This window comes from Lonchura striata, chromosome 6 (assembly GCF_050655825.1).
Source record: "Lonchura striata isolate lonStrDom1 chromosome 6, ASM5065582v1, whole genome shotgun sequence".
Lineage (NCBI taxonomy): Eukaryota > Metazoa > Chordata > Aves > Passeriformes > Estrildidae > Lonchura > Lonchura striata.
The window spans coordinates 21,706,694-21,726,030 of NC_140708.1; the positions used below are offsets into that span (position 1 = coordinate 21,706,694).

General features: G+C 46.7%; 1 protein-coding gene across 1 annotated transcript; it reads left to right on the plus strand.

The window, feature by feature from the left end:
* The first annotated feature begins 733 nt into the window (after positions 1–733).
* On the plus strand, positions 734–14,220 carry LOC110480032 (2-hydroxyacylsphingosine 1-beta-galactosyltransferase). The gene is made up of 6 exons (XM_021547702.4): positions 734–1,048; positions 7,364–8,211; positions 11,386–11,525; positions 11,697–11,773; positions 12,151–12,370; positions 13,275–14,220. The coding sequence occupies exons 1-6, from the start codon at positions 808–810 to the stop codon at positions 13,588–13,590; spliced, it is 1,842 nt and encodes a 613-aa protein (XP_021403377.3). The 5' UTR covers positions 734–807; the 3' UTR covers positions 13,591–14,220.
* The last annotated feature ends 5,117 nt before the right edge of the window (positions 14,221–19,337 follow it).

Sequence of the window (19,337 nt, forward strand, 5' to 3'; positions counted from 1 at the left end):
GCATATAGTAGGAAGAAAGAATAGGCATAACTGAAAACCCCTGTATAGATCTAGTTAAAGTAACTGATTTGTGCTCCCTTAGATTTCTTCCTCTATGTGTAAAAGAAAAAAAGAAAGTAAAAGAAACTTGCTGAGAGGTAGGGCCTTGTGGAGATCTCGAGTGCTGTAATGCTCAATTTTAACCCTTGCATTACGTTTCTCTGGAAAGGGTGGGATGATGCACCACACGCATTGGACTCTGTTGCTCTGTAACTAACATTCTGCGACAGCCTTCCACCTTGAACGTGATGCAGTAGGAGAAGATGTAATGCTGTCTAAAGTTTCAGCATAGGATGCAAGGAATCTCAGCCTTGGTGAAGATCAGCACCTGACTGAGCAAGTGCAACAAGCGTTGGGGTGGGAAATGCTTTGTGGGACTCTGAAATTGATATGCTTGACACTCCTAGGAAAAACTGGTCCTTTCACAAGATTTTGCAGCTGCTAGACATACTTGGCCTACATCTCTGCTCTTCGCTGCCCTGGTGTAGAGGCCTGGTTTCTTTGTGCAACAGTGGTGCAGTTACAGCTGTTATTAGCGCTGGAACTGGACCAACAGGACATCCCCGTCTGGTGTGTGCTGGAACGGTGTCCCTCACATCCCGATTCCCTTGTGCACCTTGTGCCCTTTCCCTTTTGCTGTCCTGACTATCGTGTTCCGATTGTCCTCCTCTCAAGGGGGTGTCCGGGCAGCGGTCACTGGAGAGATGCCCTGACGGCGATCAGACGCACTGGCCGGGCGAGCTGCCGGGGCAGCTGCTGCGGCTCTCAATGCCCACGGCGTCCCCCTCTCGCCCTGCCTTCGTGCCGCAGCCCTGGGGTCGGCTCAGCTCGGCCCGGGGTGCGGCCCGTGGGCCGGGGCTGCACCGCCCGGCCCCACCTGTGCCCGCCGGCTTGAAAGGGGAAGGCGGGCGGGTGGCGGCTGCATCCCTCCCTTCCTCCCTCTCTTCCCTCCCACTTCCCACACGCCGCGCCTCTCGCTCGGGCCGCGCTCCGCCGGGACTCGCTGCAGGTGGGTGCCGGCACGGCGGCGGGAGAGCGGGCGGCCCGGGGGGAACTGCGGCCGGTGCTGCTCGGCGCGTCCCACCGGCGAGGCTGCTCGGCGCCGCAGCGGCGCTGCCCCGCTGCCGTGTCCTGCCCGGCTGCCGTGCAAGGAGGGTCATTCACCCTGCGGCGTGGCGGGGTCCGTGGGATGCGCGGGTGGGGGCTCGGGGTGGCGGGGGGTGGGGGCTGCCAGCAGCGCTCCGGTGAGCGCTGTAGGGCTGGGCTGGGCTGATGGCACCCGAGCGCTGCCCGGCCGGAGAGACGGACGCAGGGACTCGGTCTGAATTCTCGGCTGTCAGCCTGGTCCCAGCTCTGCCCGGACGCGAGTGTGCAGCCCGGCTTGCTCCAGCGAGGCTGCTGACAGGCGCGAGTTCAGCATCTGCTTCAATGCGCAGGACTAGAGCGCTGGCACACGGACGCGCGTTGAGAGCCCTTTTGTGTAACTTGCTTCATCTTCCTTTAGAAGATTACATCTCAGGAGTAGCTTCCATCTCCTGTTCTGCCTCCTCTTCCTATGCAACCGTCTTCAACCTCTGTTTACGGCAGCTCAGCCAGGTCTCATTCCTCTGGCGTGCTCAGAGCCAAGAAGCTGTTTGGTTTGGTTGTGGGTTTCTTTTACATGAGGGCGTCAATTGTTTCATTGAAGATAAGACTCACCCCTAGCTTCTCTACTCCTGTAACTTTGTCAAATGTGATCAGACTTGTCTGTCAGGACTTTATCAGTCCCCATAGCTTTCTACACAAGATTTCACAACCTTCTAGGGTGTTTAATAACTTTCCTTTAAATGTGGCACTTCTCTGCAGAAAGAAGCTGAAATGACAAGGCAATAAACAGGAAGACTCTTCCTCCCCATTCCTCTTGACTGCTTCTCTAAGGTTTGGTGCACCTGTATCTTCCCAGTTTGCTCTGCAGTCTGAAGAACTTATTTAACTTGAGTGTCATACAAACATAATTTCTTCTTAAGACCAAATAAAGTTCTGCCCTGTCATGTGCTCTCACTTTGAGGTCTATGGCTCACATGACTATTTGGAAATGGCCCCAAGCTGTTCTTTCCTTTTCCAGGGATTACAACTAATGTTCTGACTTGCTTCCACATGGCAGACCTCAGACCACTCACAAGGGGCACAGTCTCACATCAGCTGCTCTGTCTTGCATCCGTGTTGTAAGAGAGAGAAAAAGGCTGTCCATAAGAACTTGTTATTGCAGAGCACCCTGGTGTCACAAACTATCTCTATTCCTTTCAGAAGAGAAACAGGAAGCCTGTGGATATTGAATGGGGGAAATCTCACTTACTACCTAGACAGATTTAATATATGATGAGGGCCCAGGTGGGGAAGCAGATGTGTGGTGTCTGACACCATCCCCCAGCTCAAGGTGTGTGTAGTTTCAAATACTGTAACAAGCTGAGATCCAGATCTTTATTTCTTTTCTAAGTTGTTATGGACCAGTATTTCCTTTAGTATCATGGTTCCCTGGCAGTGATCTATCATGTGACAACCTCCTGCTACCTGCCAGATTCCCACCTTGCCTGTAGAATTTCCTCCATATAACTCTAATGAGACAGGAAGGATATTGAAGATGGTCCAAAGTACCAAAAGTTAGGAACTGTTTGGGGACTACATCCATCTTTGTCCAAGAGATGAGCCAGAGCACTTCTGGTGTTTTGTGGCAGCAGTAGCACCAATGTGGTGAAAGGTATAAATCATCCTGATGCTGACCTGATCACTGCTGTGATTGTTCCCTTTGGTCTTTTGGGGATCTCAGCTTTCTTCATTCTCTGTGCTTGTAGGGGGCTGCCATGAATATGTAGAAGGAAAAATGCTAGAAAGGTATGTTGTTCTGAGCAGACCATCTGTCCCCTATTCAGTCTATGTGCAAACAACATTTAAAAAAAAACCCCTCAGGGATGTAGACTGCCAGGGGATGCTTATATCTTAAGGGTTTTTTTTCTTTATCTTAGCTTTCTACACTAAAATACTAATGTTAGTATTGCTGTACTCTGATGTTAGTATGCTATAGTGCTAATATAAATGTTTTAGTGTTACTGTAATTTACCCAGGTGACTCTGGTTAAGTCAGAGTTTGTGATAAACCAAAACCAGAGCACAGAAGCCCACCTAGCACTGGGCTGGATATGATTGATGGTTAAACTTCCCTATTTTAACTTGTGCTTTGTTTGCTTTGTACAGTATTGTATCCTCTAGGTTTTTACTATGGATTCCCCTGGGCAGCCCCTGCTTGTAACATAGCATCCTCCTGCAGTGACAAAGTTGCTCTTGGAGCTGCATACCTGCCTGCTTTCACAGAGTCTTGGCTTCCATAAATTAGCTGCAGCTAGGCTGGCTGTTATCAGCATGATGGTAGCAGATGATCCTGGGTTTTTTTGGAGCATACCCAACAGAACAGGCAAACTTCAGTATCTTATTCCAGGAAGAGTTTAGAGCATCCAGGTGAAGATATTTTTTGCTTTTCAATTAATTCTGCTGCTTTGTTAACTCTTGAGAAGTTTTCAGTGAAAACATTTCTTACTATGGGCAAGATCTGCACAGAGACTAGGATGCAGGAGTGGAAATAATTCAGTCCCATGTATACGGGCTTCCAGTTCCTGGGCAGGCACTAGGTAATATAAAAAAGTGGGGAAAATATATAAATGGCAGTCCTTGCATTTGAGCTTATTCATAGCCCTTTCTTTGTGGGGTTCTTTGCCTAGACTGCTTGCTGTGAGGGGTTTTAGTACTTCAGCCTAATAAAAGGCACCTGAATTAAATTTGAGCTGTAGCTGACTGGTTATTTCACTTAAGTTGATTGGTGTAATTTTACATCAATACCAAAGCCATACCCAACAGGGCAAAATCAGCCCAGTAAGAGGTTTCTCAGGGGCATTTCAGAGGGCTGTGCCCTCTCTACTCCCTTTCTGCTGCCTCACTTTTCAGTGCCAGTTCAGTGCTGTGGCTTTGAAAGCAATCTCCCAGCAGCTGGAGGTGGACAGTTGTGCAGTATAGGGGGGATGCTGCTGCTTGCTGTGACAGTCTCACTTTCCCAGGTCCTGCTCTTACTGAGATGATTACTCTGCCCTGAATGTTGCAGTGGTGAAACTTAAAACATTTGTGGTGTGGGCTTTTCCAACAGCTCCCTTGAATCCTTACACTGGCTGCCAGTGTTAACTGTGATGTTAGGGTCATTGCTCTGTGTAGATCAACCAGCTGGCATGGCTCTGCCAAGCACTTGTCATGGAAACAGGGAAGGGTCTATTTGCTCTTTACAAGCCTTTCCCTTGCAGTGGCAGGGTTATTTTTGCAGTATTTATGTGATGTTGCCACTAGGACTTCCAGACCACAAACAAGAAGATGTTTCTCTCTACTCTGCTCTCAGGCCTAGTGTGGGATCTGTCATTTACTTTTTATCATTTGCTGGATTTTGCACCTCTGACAAGGCACAAGCTGTGAATTCACCTTCCCAGAGAATCACACTCTCATGCCCAGGTGTTTGAAGATTTCTGAAGACAATCTGCCTGCAGTAGCTGAGCTCCCATAGCCAGAGATATGGGCTGAGCCTGTGCTGCACTGGCCACAGCAGCTGCCCAGGCTGAAGGATCCTGCTGCAGAGATCACAGAGCAGCTTTTTTGTTCAGTGTCAGTAAGCGGTAAACCAGCGAGGTGAGCAGGTGGATTTTGAGCCTTCCCTAAACTGGGCCATTTAGCCCTTGTCTAGGTCTGGGACCTCCTTCCCCTTTGCCATCAACCTGAGACTGCAACGATGACTAGTTGCTGAACAAGGGACAGAGAGCCCTTGTGCCCTTTTTGCTGGTAATTAGCTCTCATTCTATCCCAATAGCACTATTGGGATAGAATAGTGGTGTATCTAGCACAGCTCTAGGGCTGAAGCTATGACCAGGGTACCTTTCTGGGCATGGACAGAGCAGTGGTTATCTCTGGTGGTATTGAGCTGAAGTAGGAAAAAAGGTCTCTTCCTGCAGCCTGGCATCCTCTCACCTCTTAGCAAGATTTACAGCCTCTCTTATTGCTTGGGCAGGGAGAAGAGTTCCTGAGCCAGCACCTTTAGGGATTGCTCCTGATTTTGGAAGAGATGAAACCACCAAGAGCAGTTTGCAAGTCTCACTCTGTCAGCATCTGCCCCTGACCTGAGGGCTGAGATTGACAGCTTACTTGTCATTTGAAATTTGGTAGTCCCCAGAGGGTCTTGGCTGAGCTGAGGGTCTCAGCAATGCCTGGCACCTAAGTCCATGTCAGAACACAGTCCTTGCTGAAGATGGGTGATAATTTTTTCCTTTAAATAACTATACCTTTTACCTGGACTATTTCTTCATCTTTTACTTGTTGCCTAATGAGAAAACACCCTACCCCCGTATACTCTTCTACTCTTCTTGGCATACTTATGTGCATGTATGACCCACTAGGTGCCCCAGGACAAGCCTACATCTGCTTCTTCCTTAACTCCCTGCCATCCCAGAGATCAGGAGTACATGGCTACCATCCTTCCCTTGCTTCCTGGAAGCACCATGTGCTCCTGGATAAGCTGTGAATGTCACAGCCAAATGCTTTACCTTCCCTGGTGTTGGGCTGGATAAGTTCCCTTTGGGTCTCTCAAGTAATCTGAGTACTAGACCAGCTTTGTGGGCTGCAGCTCTGTTGTGACCAACACTTTGTCACAGGCCAGCCCATTTCCTGCTGTTAGGGAGCCAGGATGCTGGGAAGATCCTTACTTTCCTTGCAGAGTTTATGCTTTCTTCCCTCCAGCCCATCACCTTTGTCTGCATTCTCCTGGAGCTCTTGTTCTATGGGTCCAACAACCCTCTTGGTATCTGTTAGATTTTCTCATGTTTCTTATCACTTGTGCAGCCAGACCATTGACCGTGGGTGGGAAGGATGGGAGTCCAAGCACTATCAGGAATTGCCTTTGAAACAGGGGAGGGTCCCAACCAGCAGCTGCTCTGTTTCTTTCCCATGTTGTGTCCCCACATGGGACAGGAAAGCACTGGAGGAAGCATAGGGCAGTTTTATTCTCCCATGTCTGCACCCTCATGTGCTTAGTTTAGCCAGAGAGAGGCCTGCTGAGGGTAGTCTGAAGATTGTATTCAGCAGAATCTTGTCCATTACTTTCTTTCCCACCTCTTACTTGATCAAGTACTATATTGGAGAAGCTGTCAGAAAATCTTGTACAAAATCCACTCTACCACATCCCTGCAGCCCCACTGGGGCTTAGTGCGTGGGGGCCATCCAAAATCCACTTCTAGTTGTTCCCTTTGTAACTTCTTCCTCTTCCCACTGCTGCTTCCTAGCATGTCTGAACTGGGTTCTCAGAACTACTCTGCTTCTGATTATTCCCAAATAATTATCACATAGTTCTTCTCCCAAAATAATGCTAGGTGTGGGTGAGGCGCGTTCGCTTCCAGTGATGTAGCAACATCCCTTACACAACAGAAATCTTGGGTGTTTCACCAAACTCAAGAGGGGATGACGGCTTTAGGAGTGTGACTAAGGGGCATCAGTGTGCCACAGGTGTTGCATGTCATCTCTGGGGTTGCCTTCTGGGTTTGCCTTCTCCTAGTGGATGAGTATCCTGGCACCTACTTTCCTTTCCCAGCCCTTTCCCCAGAGGTTCCCATGACTCGAGCAGCTCTCTGTCCAGACTGCTGCTGTGCTCTCTGGGATTGTGGTTCCTCTCAGCAGCTCCTGCTGTGACCTGGACTTGCTCCTGCCTTGTTTGTGCTGAGCAAGGCACCTTGCCAGCCATGTGAGGGCCAAAGCCAGAGCACACCTCTTGGCATTTCTACCAAGCTCTGCAGGCCTCTCTGAGAGCTTGCACAGACATCAAGGCCTCAGAGAGAACCAGCTGTTCTGGCTGGACAGAAATAAAAATAAAATCCAGCTGAGCTGGTTCTATAGCGGTAAACAGGGACTGAGCAGCAAGTCTCCCTGCTGGTGCTGTGACCTACCATAGCTCCTCCAGCCACTCACCCTCTAACTCTCTGTGAGTCAGTCTGCTAGCTTTTGAGCCTTAGGAGCACAGAGAAGAGGTTTTCTGGAAAACTCCCCTGATATCTGACTTTGGTTGTTGGGGTACTTTTGTGAGTTTTTTTCTGGGTTTTGGCTTTTTTTTTAGGGCAAGGCAGAGTGGATGGGGATGGATGTTCCCCAGTGAAGAACTCCAGATTGCTCTCCTTTCCCAGCTCATGAGACCTGGCTTGCAGCTACAATCCCAACTGTTATTGCTGAGTGCATGACAGAGATACTACATTAATGGTGTGTTTATCTCCTTGCAGTGATGAAGATGATGAAGGTGCTACCGTGCCCTGCTGCCCTTCTTTTCCTAGTGACTGCATTCACTGTGGAGCCATCTCACTGTGCCAAGGTGCTGATCATGCCCACCATAGTCTTTGACAGCCACTTGCGAGTCTTCATGCGGGTGGCAGAGGCGCTGACTGAGCGGGGCCATGACCCTGTGCTGCTGCTCCATGAAGGTCGGGATGTGGAAACCTCCCTGCCTGGCTTCCGCGTGCAGAGGTACTGGGGTACCTTCAGCACAGAGAGCGCAGATGCCTGGGTGCAGGAGAAGATAAAGCGTGTCTTTCAAGGGAAGATGACCTCTCTGGAGGTGTTTTCATTTTTGGAGAAGTACCTGGAAAACTGTGACCTAGTGCTGGGAAATTCTACCCTTCTGCAGAAACTCCAGTGGGAGCACTTTGACTTGCTTTTGGTGGACCCCAACGAGATGTGTGGATTTATCCTGGCCCACATCCTACACATCAAATATGCTGTGATTTCCACTGGTTTCTGGTTCCCAGCAGAGATTGGTGCCACCTCCCCCATTGCCTATGTCCCTGAATTCAACTCCCTGATGACAGACAGGATGAGTTTTTTTGGTAGGACTTGGAATCTCCTAGTCTACATAATCACTCGTGTAGCTACAAAACTGGTCATCCTGCCAAAGTTTGAACGTCTCATGGAGAAGCATAGTGTGGAGCCCAAGACATCCATGTTGGACCTTGTTCATGGAACTAGTCTTTTCTTCCTCTGTAATGATGTGGTGTTGGACTTTCCCCGTCCAACACTCCCCCATGTCATTTTCACAGGGGGAATTCTCGCTGAGCCTGCAAAGACCCTTCCAGTGGTAAGTGCAAGAAAGTTTTGATTTATGATTGCACATCAACCGGGGAAGCTACTTAGTACAAATCTTTGTGGTATTCACATTTTCTGAACAAAGAGAGACATGATTCGCTCTCCCAGGATTTTTCCTAGAAAACTGTAAGATACAGTAAAAAAACTCAAAGAAAAAACCCCAATTCTTATCTCTATTCACTACTCCTGTTGTTTAACACATATAGAATGTGTTATAAAGATTGTTTGCCAAAAAGTAACGTGTTAATTAAACATCAGTAAAAATTGTTTAAATTAATTAACCAATTAAAACTGTATCATGACTGTCTGGAGACAGCCATGAGTTTTTCTTTAATATTTTTTAATATAATATAATTCTAGTATAGCATAATATTAATATAATTTAACTTAATAAAAACAATTTATTCACCCTTCTACAATATAAAATCAAAGCACGTTATTCCCTGCAGAAAAGAGTCACACTATTTCAATAGTTCTTCTCTGGAAGAACCTTGTCAAAGTTCTGAAGCCCCAAGTGTCTGGAAAGCTGCTGTGTTTTGGTGCTTGTGGGTGGATCGGTGGGACAGAGAACACTGAAGGTTGTCAGGCTGCAGGGAGGATGTAGAATTAAGTGGCCCACTCTGAAGTGGGATTTGGCCTCACTGTCCGTGTAAAATGGTGTGTGGAGTTTGTAAGATGGAAGTGTTGCCCCTGGGACTTGATAATGAATAGTTTATTTGCTCCTGTGTTAAAGTGGAAATGGGAAGAAAATTAATCTTCTTTGTTTCATCACTGATGTGTTAATCCAGAATTTTCTCCTTCACCCTATTTCTCACAGAGCATTTCTGCCCTTGAGCTGGTAGTCTTAAGAAATCACAGGGAAGGGCTATTCTTGTTCCTCATTAAATTTGGTGCAGAATCCCAAAATGTAGAAAACTGAAGGGTATCAACCCCTTTTTCTCAAGGTTCAGTCCTGAAATTCCTCTCAAGGTTTTCTGCAGCCTAAACCTTACTGATTCCAGGAATAAATTCAGAGGAACAAGCTCCTAAAGCCTCTGGCTGAAGACAGTATTGGAACAGAGTAAGACTTGTCTTACCACTTTTAGAAACATTGAGGGAAATTAAACCTGGATAATAAAACTTGGGCAGCCAAGATGTCCTGGTGTCCTAAGGGTCTGAAATGAAGATAAGATTTCAGCTTTCAAATTATTAGAAGTCTGTCAAGATCTCTGATGGCGACTTTACTGATGCTGTGGATATCAATATTTTTCAGTTAAAAAAAGTGAGACCAGGTGTCTTAAAAAGAAGCTCTCCAGATGTGTGTGACTGCACATAAGCCTTGCCCATGTGGCACAGCCTGCAGGTAATGAAACACACGTAGGGTGCTCCAAATCTGTGTCAGAGGGTGGCTGCCTCACAGCTCTTGCAAAACTCTGGCTTGGTCCAACCTGGCCACGTACACACCTGCCTTATAAAGAAGGGAGTTGTTTGCTAGGGCATTACTCATGTGCTTCACAGCTTCCAGAACAGATCCCAGGGCACCTAAGGAAAGAATGATGGAGATAAGTCTGGAGCCCTACAGTAGGTGGTGGCTCTCATGCTAGCAGGTGGGCATGTCTGTGTCCACATCATGGGATGCCAGCAGAAGAGAGAGCCTCTGTAGGTCTAGGTATGCCTTAAAGAATGTTCCATTTGAAATGTAATTAAATGTTTATTTCCTCCTATTTGAAACACTATGATTTTGACTGCTTCTCATTAGGACTTGGTTAATATAGATTTTTATATGTGGGAAAGTGAGAACATTTGGAGAACATACTTCCCTGGCAACTTCAATGCTATTTCTGAAAGATAAATGTTGTGGCCCAATTACAATGGAGAACATAGTAATTTGGTTTAGGAGTCATTATACTTTTATTTAGAAAAGGAAAACCAGCACTTTCTCTTCTGTAGCAGTTTCAGTGGTTGTACTGCTCAAAGGATGTGAAACTCAAAAGAATGGAGCAACTAAAATATCTCTGTTGTAAACTTTTTGATTCTTGGATTGTTTTAGAGCAGTCTAAGCATTTCTGAAAAGATAGGCTTGCATCTCTGAAGCATACAACAAAGGATAAATATCCCCAGAGAGTAACAGTTAGTTGTGCTTTGTAACTCTTTTGTACTTGGATCCCCTAAACTACAATTAATATTCTGAGTTAATCATTTTAGTTTTCTCTTCTAATAACAATTAAAAAAAAAAAATCAATGTTCCCCTACATATTTATTTTAGGAAGTATATATATTCAAAGATATATTTTTATTAAGCTTCCCTAAAATGCTCCTGACTGGGAGGCATGGGAAATTTGAAGGAGGACATAATGAAAAATAGACTCAGTCCAACCTGGCATAAGAGGAAACAGTCCATGTTTGCTTCACAGCAGCTGTAGTTGCCAATTTCTTCTCCCTACTATGTTCTGACTTTGGTTAAAAAAAGTACAGACTCTGTTCTAGATACAGATCTGTTTATGTAGCATTACAGGTAGCCTCTAAATGAAGGACAAATAACTGTAGGTTTTACTGGATCTGTAGCTACCTCTCTGTCCAGTGATCAGAAACTAAATCTGCTGTCTGCAAGTAGCTGTCAAGGATGGGTAGAAGTCTTCTGTCAAGATGGCAAGACTTTCTGCCACCTCCAGGAGCCTTTGACATTGGGGAGTTTGTAGGGACACGCCAGGAAGAATTTGTTCCTGACTGTGTGATGTTTTGTCACTTGTATCAGCTTACATCTAGCGACCCTGACAGACCTCCTGTCTTAGTGGTAATGGGAAAATAGCCTTCCTCTTTTTACTCCAGTTTCCTTCTCTACCCTAGCTGTTCCTATGTGGTGCCTCTGTTTCCAGAACCTTTCTTGTCAAAGACTAATTGTGTTACTTCCAGTGCAGGAGACAATGCCATGAAATGCAGGTTTTGGTGACCTCCTTGCAAACTCCCAAGACCAGGAGGTGCTCAAGTAATTTCTACCTGGCTGGGTGCAAAAATCTCAGTGGTTTTAGAGTTCATTGTTTGGTGAAAACAGTGTAGCTTTGTGCTCTGGGTGGATTTGGCTTCATCTTCTCTGTGGACAGCTTTCTACTGCCTCTGTCAGAGGCAAGAGTGGGAAGGGCCTTCCTGCAGCAATACTTCAAGGCAGCTGTGTGTGTTTTGCCCACAGGGTCTGCGTCTCTGGGTGGAAGCAGCAGAGGCGGGTGTCGTTGTTGTCTCCTTTGGCATTGGGATCCGAGCCCTTCCAAGCGATTTGGTGGAGAAGATGGCTGGTGCATTTGCTCGCCTCCCGCAAAGGGTGGTGTGGAGGTGAAAGGGGACTGGGATTCATTTTCACTTGAGTTGGATGAAAAATAAATTGAGGGGTGATTCATTTCAAATCACAAAATCTGCTTTCTGTTTCTTGATCTGATTGAATTTACTCTTGTTCTTTGTGTGTTTCTCTTTTCCTTTTTTCCCTTCCTCTGTCTCCTCCCACAGATATTTTGGTCAGAAGCCAAGAAACCTGGGTGAGAATACACTGATGATGGGGTGGCTGCCCCAGAATGACCTGCTAGGTAAGGCTGGGCTCTGTGTATGTGTGTGCCACTAGCAACACCCCTGGAGTTTAGCCCAAACCACGGCAAAGGCACATAAGGATAGCAGCACCTGTATACATCTAAGTCTGCTGCTTCTTGTGTGTCTGATCTGTACAAAACATGATCTGCACCTAACGTCTGCTTGAAGCTACTTGGCTCCTATCTCCATTCTCCTCCAGGCTCTATTCAGCAATTCTGGGCTGCCAAAAGCCAGATGTATTCCCAAATGGTAGCATCCTCTCTGCTTAGCATGCCTGTTTTTCCCTAAAATACATCAGCATTGTGTGTTGAGGAACCCCTGATAGCCCTGTTGCAACACAGAAGATGTTGACTTGCTACTATGTCTTTACCTGCAGGCCATCCCAATGTGAAAGCTTTTGTCAGCCACTGTGGGATGAATGGTATATTTGAGGCAATTTATCACGGTGTGCCAGTGGTGGGATTTCCTTTCTATGGAGACCAGTTTGACATAATGACCAGAGTGCAGGCGAAGGGCATGGGTATCCTCATGGACTGGAGCAGAGTAAAAGAAGAGGAGCTTTATCAAGCTGTCATCACCGTCATCTCTGACCCCAGGTGAGGCATTTGGAAGCATCAAGCTCTTCCTTGGGGCAGACAGTGTGTAGGGACCAATGTGTCTTTGTGTTGACCCTTACACCACCTGTCGTGGCTCCTGTACCAAGCACAGTTGCAAGCATTCCTCAGCTGATGTATCAGTGCCTCAAAATCCTTAGATGCAACACAGGAGGAGATACTCCAGCCTTTGCTGCTAAGGAGTGTGGTCTAGTCCTGTTTGCCTGTATTGTTCTCAGAAAGTTTTCTGAGATACTGGGGAACGGACCTCTTCTCTTAATGCCAGCCTGTCATCAGAGAGAGTGAGATTTACAGCCTCCCATTGGGACCTCCCTGAACTTGTCCAAAAAACTTTCTGTAGAAACAGAGAGGGAACTGCAGGTGATGCTCCATCGGCTCCTTCTGTCAATCATATACTCTGCTTTTTCCTAGAACTGAAGCAGGAACAGAAAAGTGACACAGGGCTCCTGTTTTCTAATGGAACATGTGCAACTGCTGGTTTTTTAAATGCTCTCTGAGAGCTTGATTTTTAAAATATTTTGTATTTCTTACCTATTAAGAGATGTTGCAATTTGGAAGGGCTTGGCCACTCATCAAATGTATAACTTTTGCTTGATGCTGGGTGAGGTCTTTCCCCTCAGAAAGTACCATACACATGAACTCACTGAAGGTACTTGCAAGTCAAACTGTCAGTTTTATTAACAAAACACCAAGTAAAATACACCCTGGCTTGTGCCTTTATGGCTGGCAAGTGCCATCAGAGGGGCTTTCAGAAGAAGAATGGAAAAAATTTGCCCCTCTCCCAAGGTATTATTTGGAACTTGAAAGCATCACTGGATGTCTCAGGTCACTTCTCAGGTGTGAAGTTTCTGTCAAAAGGTAGATGTCTTGTTATCTTCCCTTGCAGCTACAGAAAAGCAGCCCAGCACATCTCAGCTCTGCACCTAGACAGACCAATGCACGCTCTCAACAGGACAGTGTACTGGCTGGAGTACATCCTTCGTCATGATGGAGCACCCTACCTTCGCCCAGCTGTCTACGACCTTGCCTGGTATGAGTACTTCTGCCTGGACATATTGGCTCTTCTCTTGCTGTGTCTGGCTGGTATTGGATTTGTTCTCTACAAATCTGTGCTGTGGTGCAGAAGGAAGGGGGCCAGCCCTGTGTATCAGAACGGCAATTGCATGAAAGGCCACTTCACAGATGAGAAAAAACTGCAGTAGTGGCCGATGTGTTCCAGGGCATATCCCATCACTGTGAAATGAACTGCTGCTGTGCCAAGAAATGTATGGCATGCAGGCACAGAGAGAGGTGGAACATCTGCAGGTCTGGATGAGAAGAGAGTGGGGGGGGATGAGTATTGCAAAGGCCTGTGTCTACACCTCTGTGTACAGCACCTGTGGGCAGGGGGGGGGCGGGGTGAATTCAGACGTGGGTGGGAGCACTTGGCCAGGATGCTGGGAATGGGGCATGGGTAGGTAGACTTCCAGGGAGGAGTGCAAGTTGTTCCCTTTGTATTGCACATTGGTTTAGATGCTGGTGTTGCTCTTCTGTCTTTTTGGATCATGAAGGGTCTGGAGGTAGGAACAGCATTTCATGCAGCAGATGCCATTTCTCCTCTGCCTTGTTACTAAGAGCCCCAGTAGTCAGGATACCTTTATGTGCAGATGAGAACCTGAAGCAGAGCTGTGGACAAGGAAGGGCACCGAAAATATCTACAAGAGAGAAAAATTGGTCTGTTTTAAGTTCTGTGGATAAATATTGTTCTTCCTGCTTCAGTCAACACTCTGCAATCCTGTTTGTGTTTGAGCTAAATTATTATTTTTTAAAATAAACTTATATTCCTTCTCCTGTGTGGCAGTTCTCTGGTCTTGGTTTAATGTGAACCTATGATTTTTATAACAGGAAGTTGTTCAAGCAAGATGAAAGTGCTTTTTCCTTCTCATTACTGCTGCTATGGTCTCCACGTACCTCCATCAGCAATTTTTTGGCCTTTCTGCAGGGTTTCATGCAGTGCCTTCCCTCCTCTGTCTTCCTGTGGCACACAACCATTCCCATAGCATCTCCAAAACTATGATGAAAGAAAACTCTGGAGCAGATGCAAGTGCCAGCACCACAGGATCAGCAGCCAATAGCTGAGGGAGCTGATCATGGCAATGGGCCCTACACCACATTTATAGAAGCAGCAAGCTCTCCTCATTTCCATATGGACAGACAATATTGTTGCCCTACTCAGGCCATGGTATGGAGTGATACCTAATATGTTTTTATTCACCCTAGACTCTAAGGCAAACCTAAATGGGGTACAATTGCACAGGCTGCCCACAGCATTGTCCAATGGCCCACTGCCAGTGGCCCACACTGAGGATCAAGGGCTCTGCTCTATGCTCCCACTGGGGCCGCCTGCAGTGCTGGCAGGAGCTGGAGAGTAACCTCACTGCCACAGCTGCCCTCGCTGGTGGTTCTAGGCTCTGCTCTTGCTTGCTGTTCCATATGGGGTTTTTCCAAGGTGAAAGATGTGTTTTTACTACAATCTGTGAAACAATAGTTTGGCTGGGCTCCTGGGCTGCTCCAGGTTGGAATAGCGGCTGGCTCTGACTTGGGAGGTCTTCTGAGGCCAGGCAGTGCTGTCTTCCTTCCCCAACCCTCAGCTTGCAGAGGGGTTAAGGTGACTTTGGATGACCTATCAACCTTGCTCTGTAGCAGCCCTTTGAGGCTTCATGTCTTCTGAGCTGAGGATGTGAAGCCTAATAGTCCCTAATGGCAGGGAGATCAGAGCAAGGTGCTGATAGATATTAGGGAGAAAGTGGGCATTACTAGATAAGTAGATAAGTAATAGGAACACTGTCTGCCTGGCACCTTTCTGTCTGCAAGTTGAAATTAGGAGGTTGATGGGATTTGTGATTTATTTTTAGATAAAAAGGAGGTATTGCCACAATTTTTCAGCATTTCTGCCCGTTTCCAGTTGCACTATGGTGACCTTATTGTTATCTCCTAGCAGTGAGTTTGGACAAGGGGGTGGAGGTGGGGCATTTTGTCATCTCTGAGGTGGAAGAAGGAGATCATTACTGCTGCCTACACGAGAGTTTGGATGTTTAGATTAGGCTAAATACAGCAAGAGAGTTGGCAAGCTTGCAGCTTGCCAATGTTGGATTGTTTTGAACTTGAAGAAAAAAGAGGGAGAAGACAAGCACACCATGTTTGCAAACTGGAGGCACCATGGTCTGATGAGGACAGAGATCTGCACATTACTTTGTTTGCAAGCAGAAGAGCAGACAGAAGTATTTGAGACCCAAGAGCCTGTGTGGATTTACAAAATTGTGTGTCTATTTTCCTATGCTTCCTCCTTGCTATTCACAATTTCAGAAAGAAGCTCAAGCAAGCACGACATGCAACATTAGCATGCTGTCTACTATTGGATATGCTCTTAACTTCTTGAACTTCTTATGGCTGCTTTCATTCCCAAAGGTATTGCAGAGTTAGGAGGCATGCCTACCCAGGGAGTCAAGGTATATATAGTCTATTTAAGAATGATTCCACAATTTGGTGGCAACTATTTCTAATGGAGTAAAGCACTAACCTGCCCAAGAACCTTGTGAGTAAGAAGAGGGCATTCAAAAAGCATCCCTGAAGAATCTTCCCAGGAAAATCTGTGTGCTGGCTTAGAAACCGTCAGGAGCTGTTCTGTAAGTTATAAGGTGATTTTATAGAAGTATTTAAATATACTCATTAAAGATGAAGGCTACTCTAGCTTTTCCAGCTTTATTTCTGTCCTCTGTAAATCTTTTCCTAATAAACACATAGCTTTCTCTCTTTACTTTTCTCCTTGTTATTCTTTCAGTATTGACTACAGAAGAAAAGTATAACAAGGGCTTAAGCTAGTTATTAAGTTAAATTAGGAATAATGAGTAGCCTGTCACACAAATTAAAAGCCATGGTGGGGGAAGGGATGTAGGTGAGCTCTATCCTTCATGCAGCTCTGCCTTCAGCTTGGTGCCTGATCTCTGGCACAGTGCCTGCAGTTACTAAACACCCTCCCTGTCATAGGTACTGAGACAGGCACGCAGGGCTGTGGTGTAACTTGGGAAATTAAAAAATTGAAACTGTGGTTTATTAGGCAGCAAGCAGGGAGCAAGTTCTTCTTTGCCTTTTTTTTTTTTTTTTTTTTTTTTTTTTTTTCCTTTCCCCTCGAGGAAAAGTAGGACATGAGTCAATACTTTTCAGAAGACTGAAGAAGCCTCACCCAAGAGCTGCAACCCCAGCTGAGCTGTGCACAGGGCAAAGCTACCTTCTGCCCCTTTGTCTTGCTCCTGGCAGGGCTGGGGCATCACGAGCAGGATCCAGCAACAGCCGCAGGATGCAGCAACAGCCGCGGTCTCACTGCTGAGAGCGGATCTCCCTGCGAGGGCCCCGAGCGCGGCGGGAGGTGTTCGGGGCACGCTTGAGCCAGCTTTGCAGGTTCACCCGGCCCCACAGCTCCTCACCGAACTTCTCTGCGAGAGGCACGGCAGCCCTGTGATTGGGAGCCGTCCTGGCTTGGAAACACCCTGGGCTTGCAAATGAACGCGTGCTGCAGGTGATGGCTGTGCAGCTCTGCCCGAACCCTGGGCCGGGGGCAGCTCCTTGTGGGGAACAGGGAAGGGGAGCAGCCACACGCTGGCATGGCTCCTGTTATGACCCCTCTCCTTAGCCCAGTGCCAGCAGCTGCAGCACTGCTGGGGCACACAGCTGAGCCTGGCACTGACTCGGAGGCTGCTCCCCTGAAGGACTTTGCAAACAGCTCATAGACTACTGCTGCTCCAGCCCCCGTTGGCTTTGGAAGGGTCCCCGCACGCCCCTGGTAGCATCTCCATGGGAGAATCTGGCTGTGGGCTGCCACAGCAACATCAATTGCTTATCTGGTTTTTCCAGCCTAGTAAGGTGGAGGCGCCAAACTGTCAACAAAATTTGGCTAATAAAGAGGAGCTGTCTCCCTCTGCAGGTGAGTGTGAAATCACGCCATCTGGCAGTGGGAAGACTAGAGAAGACGATGATTTTTATCTACCCACCGTTTAATGACACTAATCAAAGAGCACTTTCTTGGCAGGAGCCCCTTCCTTTGCCTGTGCATGGCTCAGCTCCAGCCTCTCATCTCTGCCCGTGGGTATCTCCCTCATGGCCCCCATACACCTCTCTGATGCTCTTGAGAGCATGGGCAATGCTTTTCTCTGATGCTTCCAGGTTACAAATATTTCCTACATAAGAAGGCAAGGAGTCAAACTCTGCAAGTCCCCAGAGCCCAGCCGTGGCCATTTGCCATTGAGAGCACTGTTGGAGCAAGCTAGTCCTCTGTCCCCACCAGGGCCTCCTTAGGGCTGTGTCATGGCAAATGGAACTGCACAGCAAGTCCTGAAGGCAGTGCAATGGAAAGCAGCTTTCTCCCAGGTACGCAGGTGAGGCATGATCTCAAGAACCAGAAATGCCCATGGTCCCTCCCAAGCTGTGCTTTTGGAAGGGCTTCTCAAATGCTTGCAAACACCAAGGAGAGATTACACACCAACCAGGAGCTGGGCACTATGCCTTCCAGGACAGCTGAGGGCAGCCAATTACTCCAAACAGCTGACAGATATCTCAGGATACAGAAAGCTCCTCGCTTCTCTCTCAGCCTCTTCTTTTTCAGGGACTGCTGCTAAGATGCTTCTCCCTCTCCAGCTGAGCTCATTTACTCCCATCAGGACCACTCTGCCTGCTGCAACAAAAGACTCTGGGTGGGATACAGCTGGGACCAGTTATTTTTCAGGTTCTTACATCTACTCTCTGTTGTGACCATAGTAGGAATAGCAGTACAGCAATGTTTTTAAGGAAAGCTTTTAAATTATTATTTAATAAAATATCTGTGTTAGTGCTGTAGTAGTGATGCTGTTGACTAACCTAATCTTGTCTCCTTTGAATTCAACTGTAAGAGTTTCTATAAGGTAAGTTCTTCCAAGATCAAACCATGTGCTGATCTAAAACTCAGCTATTTTATTAAAGAGCTTTGGAGAGTTGAGTTTTCTTCTGTTATTAGCAATCCTGGAAAACCAGAGTGATCCTGCTTGATTGGGAAGAGATAAGTGTGGTTATAGGGATATGCAGAACCATATATGTATAGTTCAAATGAAGTATATTTTAAGAAATTCAAGATAACAAGGAAGGCTGGGGGAGTTATTGAAAACAGAACGGTATGGTTGAGAAGGGCAATGGCAGCCCTAAATAGCTAATGTCTGCTTTTAGAAAAGTACATCAATAAACTGAAAAATAATATCCAAAGCATTCTTGAAAGCAACATAGATTAACCTCTGTATCTTGCTGGGGAAAAAAGAAAAAACCACGATATTACACATTCTGCAAATGGTAAACCCTGTATAATAATGCAAACAGAGTTCAACAGATGCTTTGGATGGAGATGAACTTCAGTGGCCTTCCTGAAAAGCTTTGGGTAAGGTCATCTGTCAGTTCAGGCAGTGGTAATGCTGGATTTTGGGCTCTAGGCAGGGAAGTATTAAAGGCTATGCCCTGAATCACCAATGATCTCCATGGACTGCCACTAGGAACAGTCTTTTTAAAAGCTAAACTAACTGGGAAGGAAGGTTGAATGGCTAATTTTCATTAAAACTAAACAAGTAAGAAGCTGAGTGCCTTGGCAAGAATGAAAGACAAAACTGGAAAAAGCTGATCTTAAAAGCTCTGCTTGTAGTTTGGGTTGCGAAGTGGGGAGGAACTGAAGAAACAACTGCAGACCTTTCGGGCAGCATGGAGACACCTTTGACAAGTTGGGTGTTTGGATTGCATCCCATCCCCCTTTTGTCAGGACTGCCCAGTGGCAAAAGAAGTGAGCACCTGTACTGTAAGAAGAGGTTGAGTCTGATCAGGAGTTTCACTACAGTAAGTTTTGTAACAAAACAGTTGGAAAAACCCAAATGCCGAACAAGGCTTGAAGACTCCTCTTGCA

Excerpts from the sequence above, each read along its gene's own strand:
- LOC110480032 (XM_021547702.4), top strand. The coding sequence starts at position 808 with ATGCCCACGGCGTCCCCCTCTCGCCCTGCCTTCGTGCCGCAGCCCTGG. Across the intron at positions 11,526-11,696 it reads CCGCAAAGGGTGGTGTGGAG|ATATTTTGGTCAGAAGCCAA; the intron begins GTGAAAGGGGAC and ends CTCCTCCCACAG. Across the intron at positions 11,774-12,150 it reads GCCCCAGAATGACCTGCTAG|GCCATCCCAATGTGAAAGCT; the intron begins GTAAGGCTGGGC and ends CTTTACCTGCAG.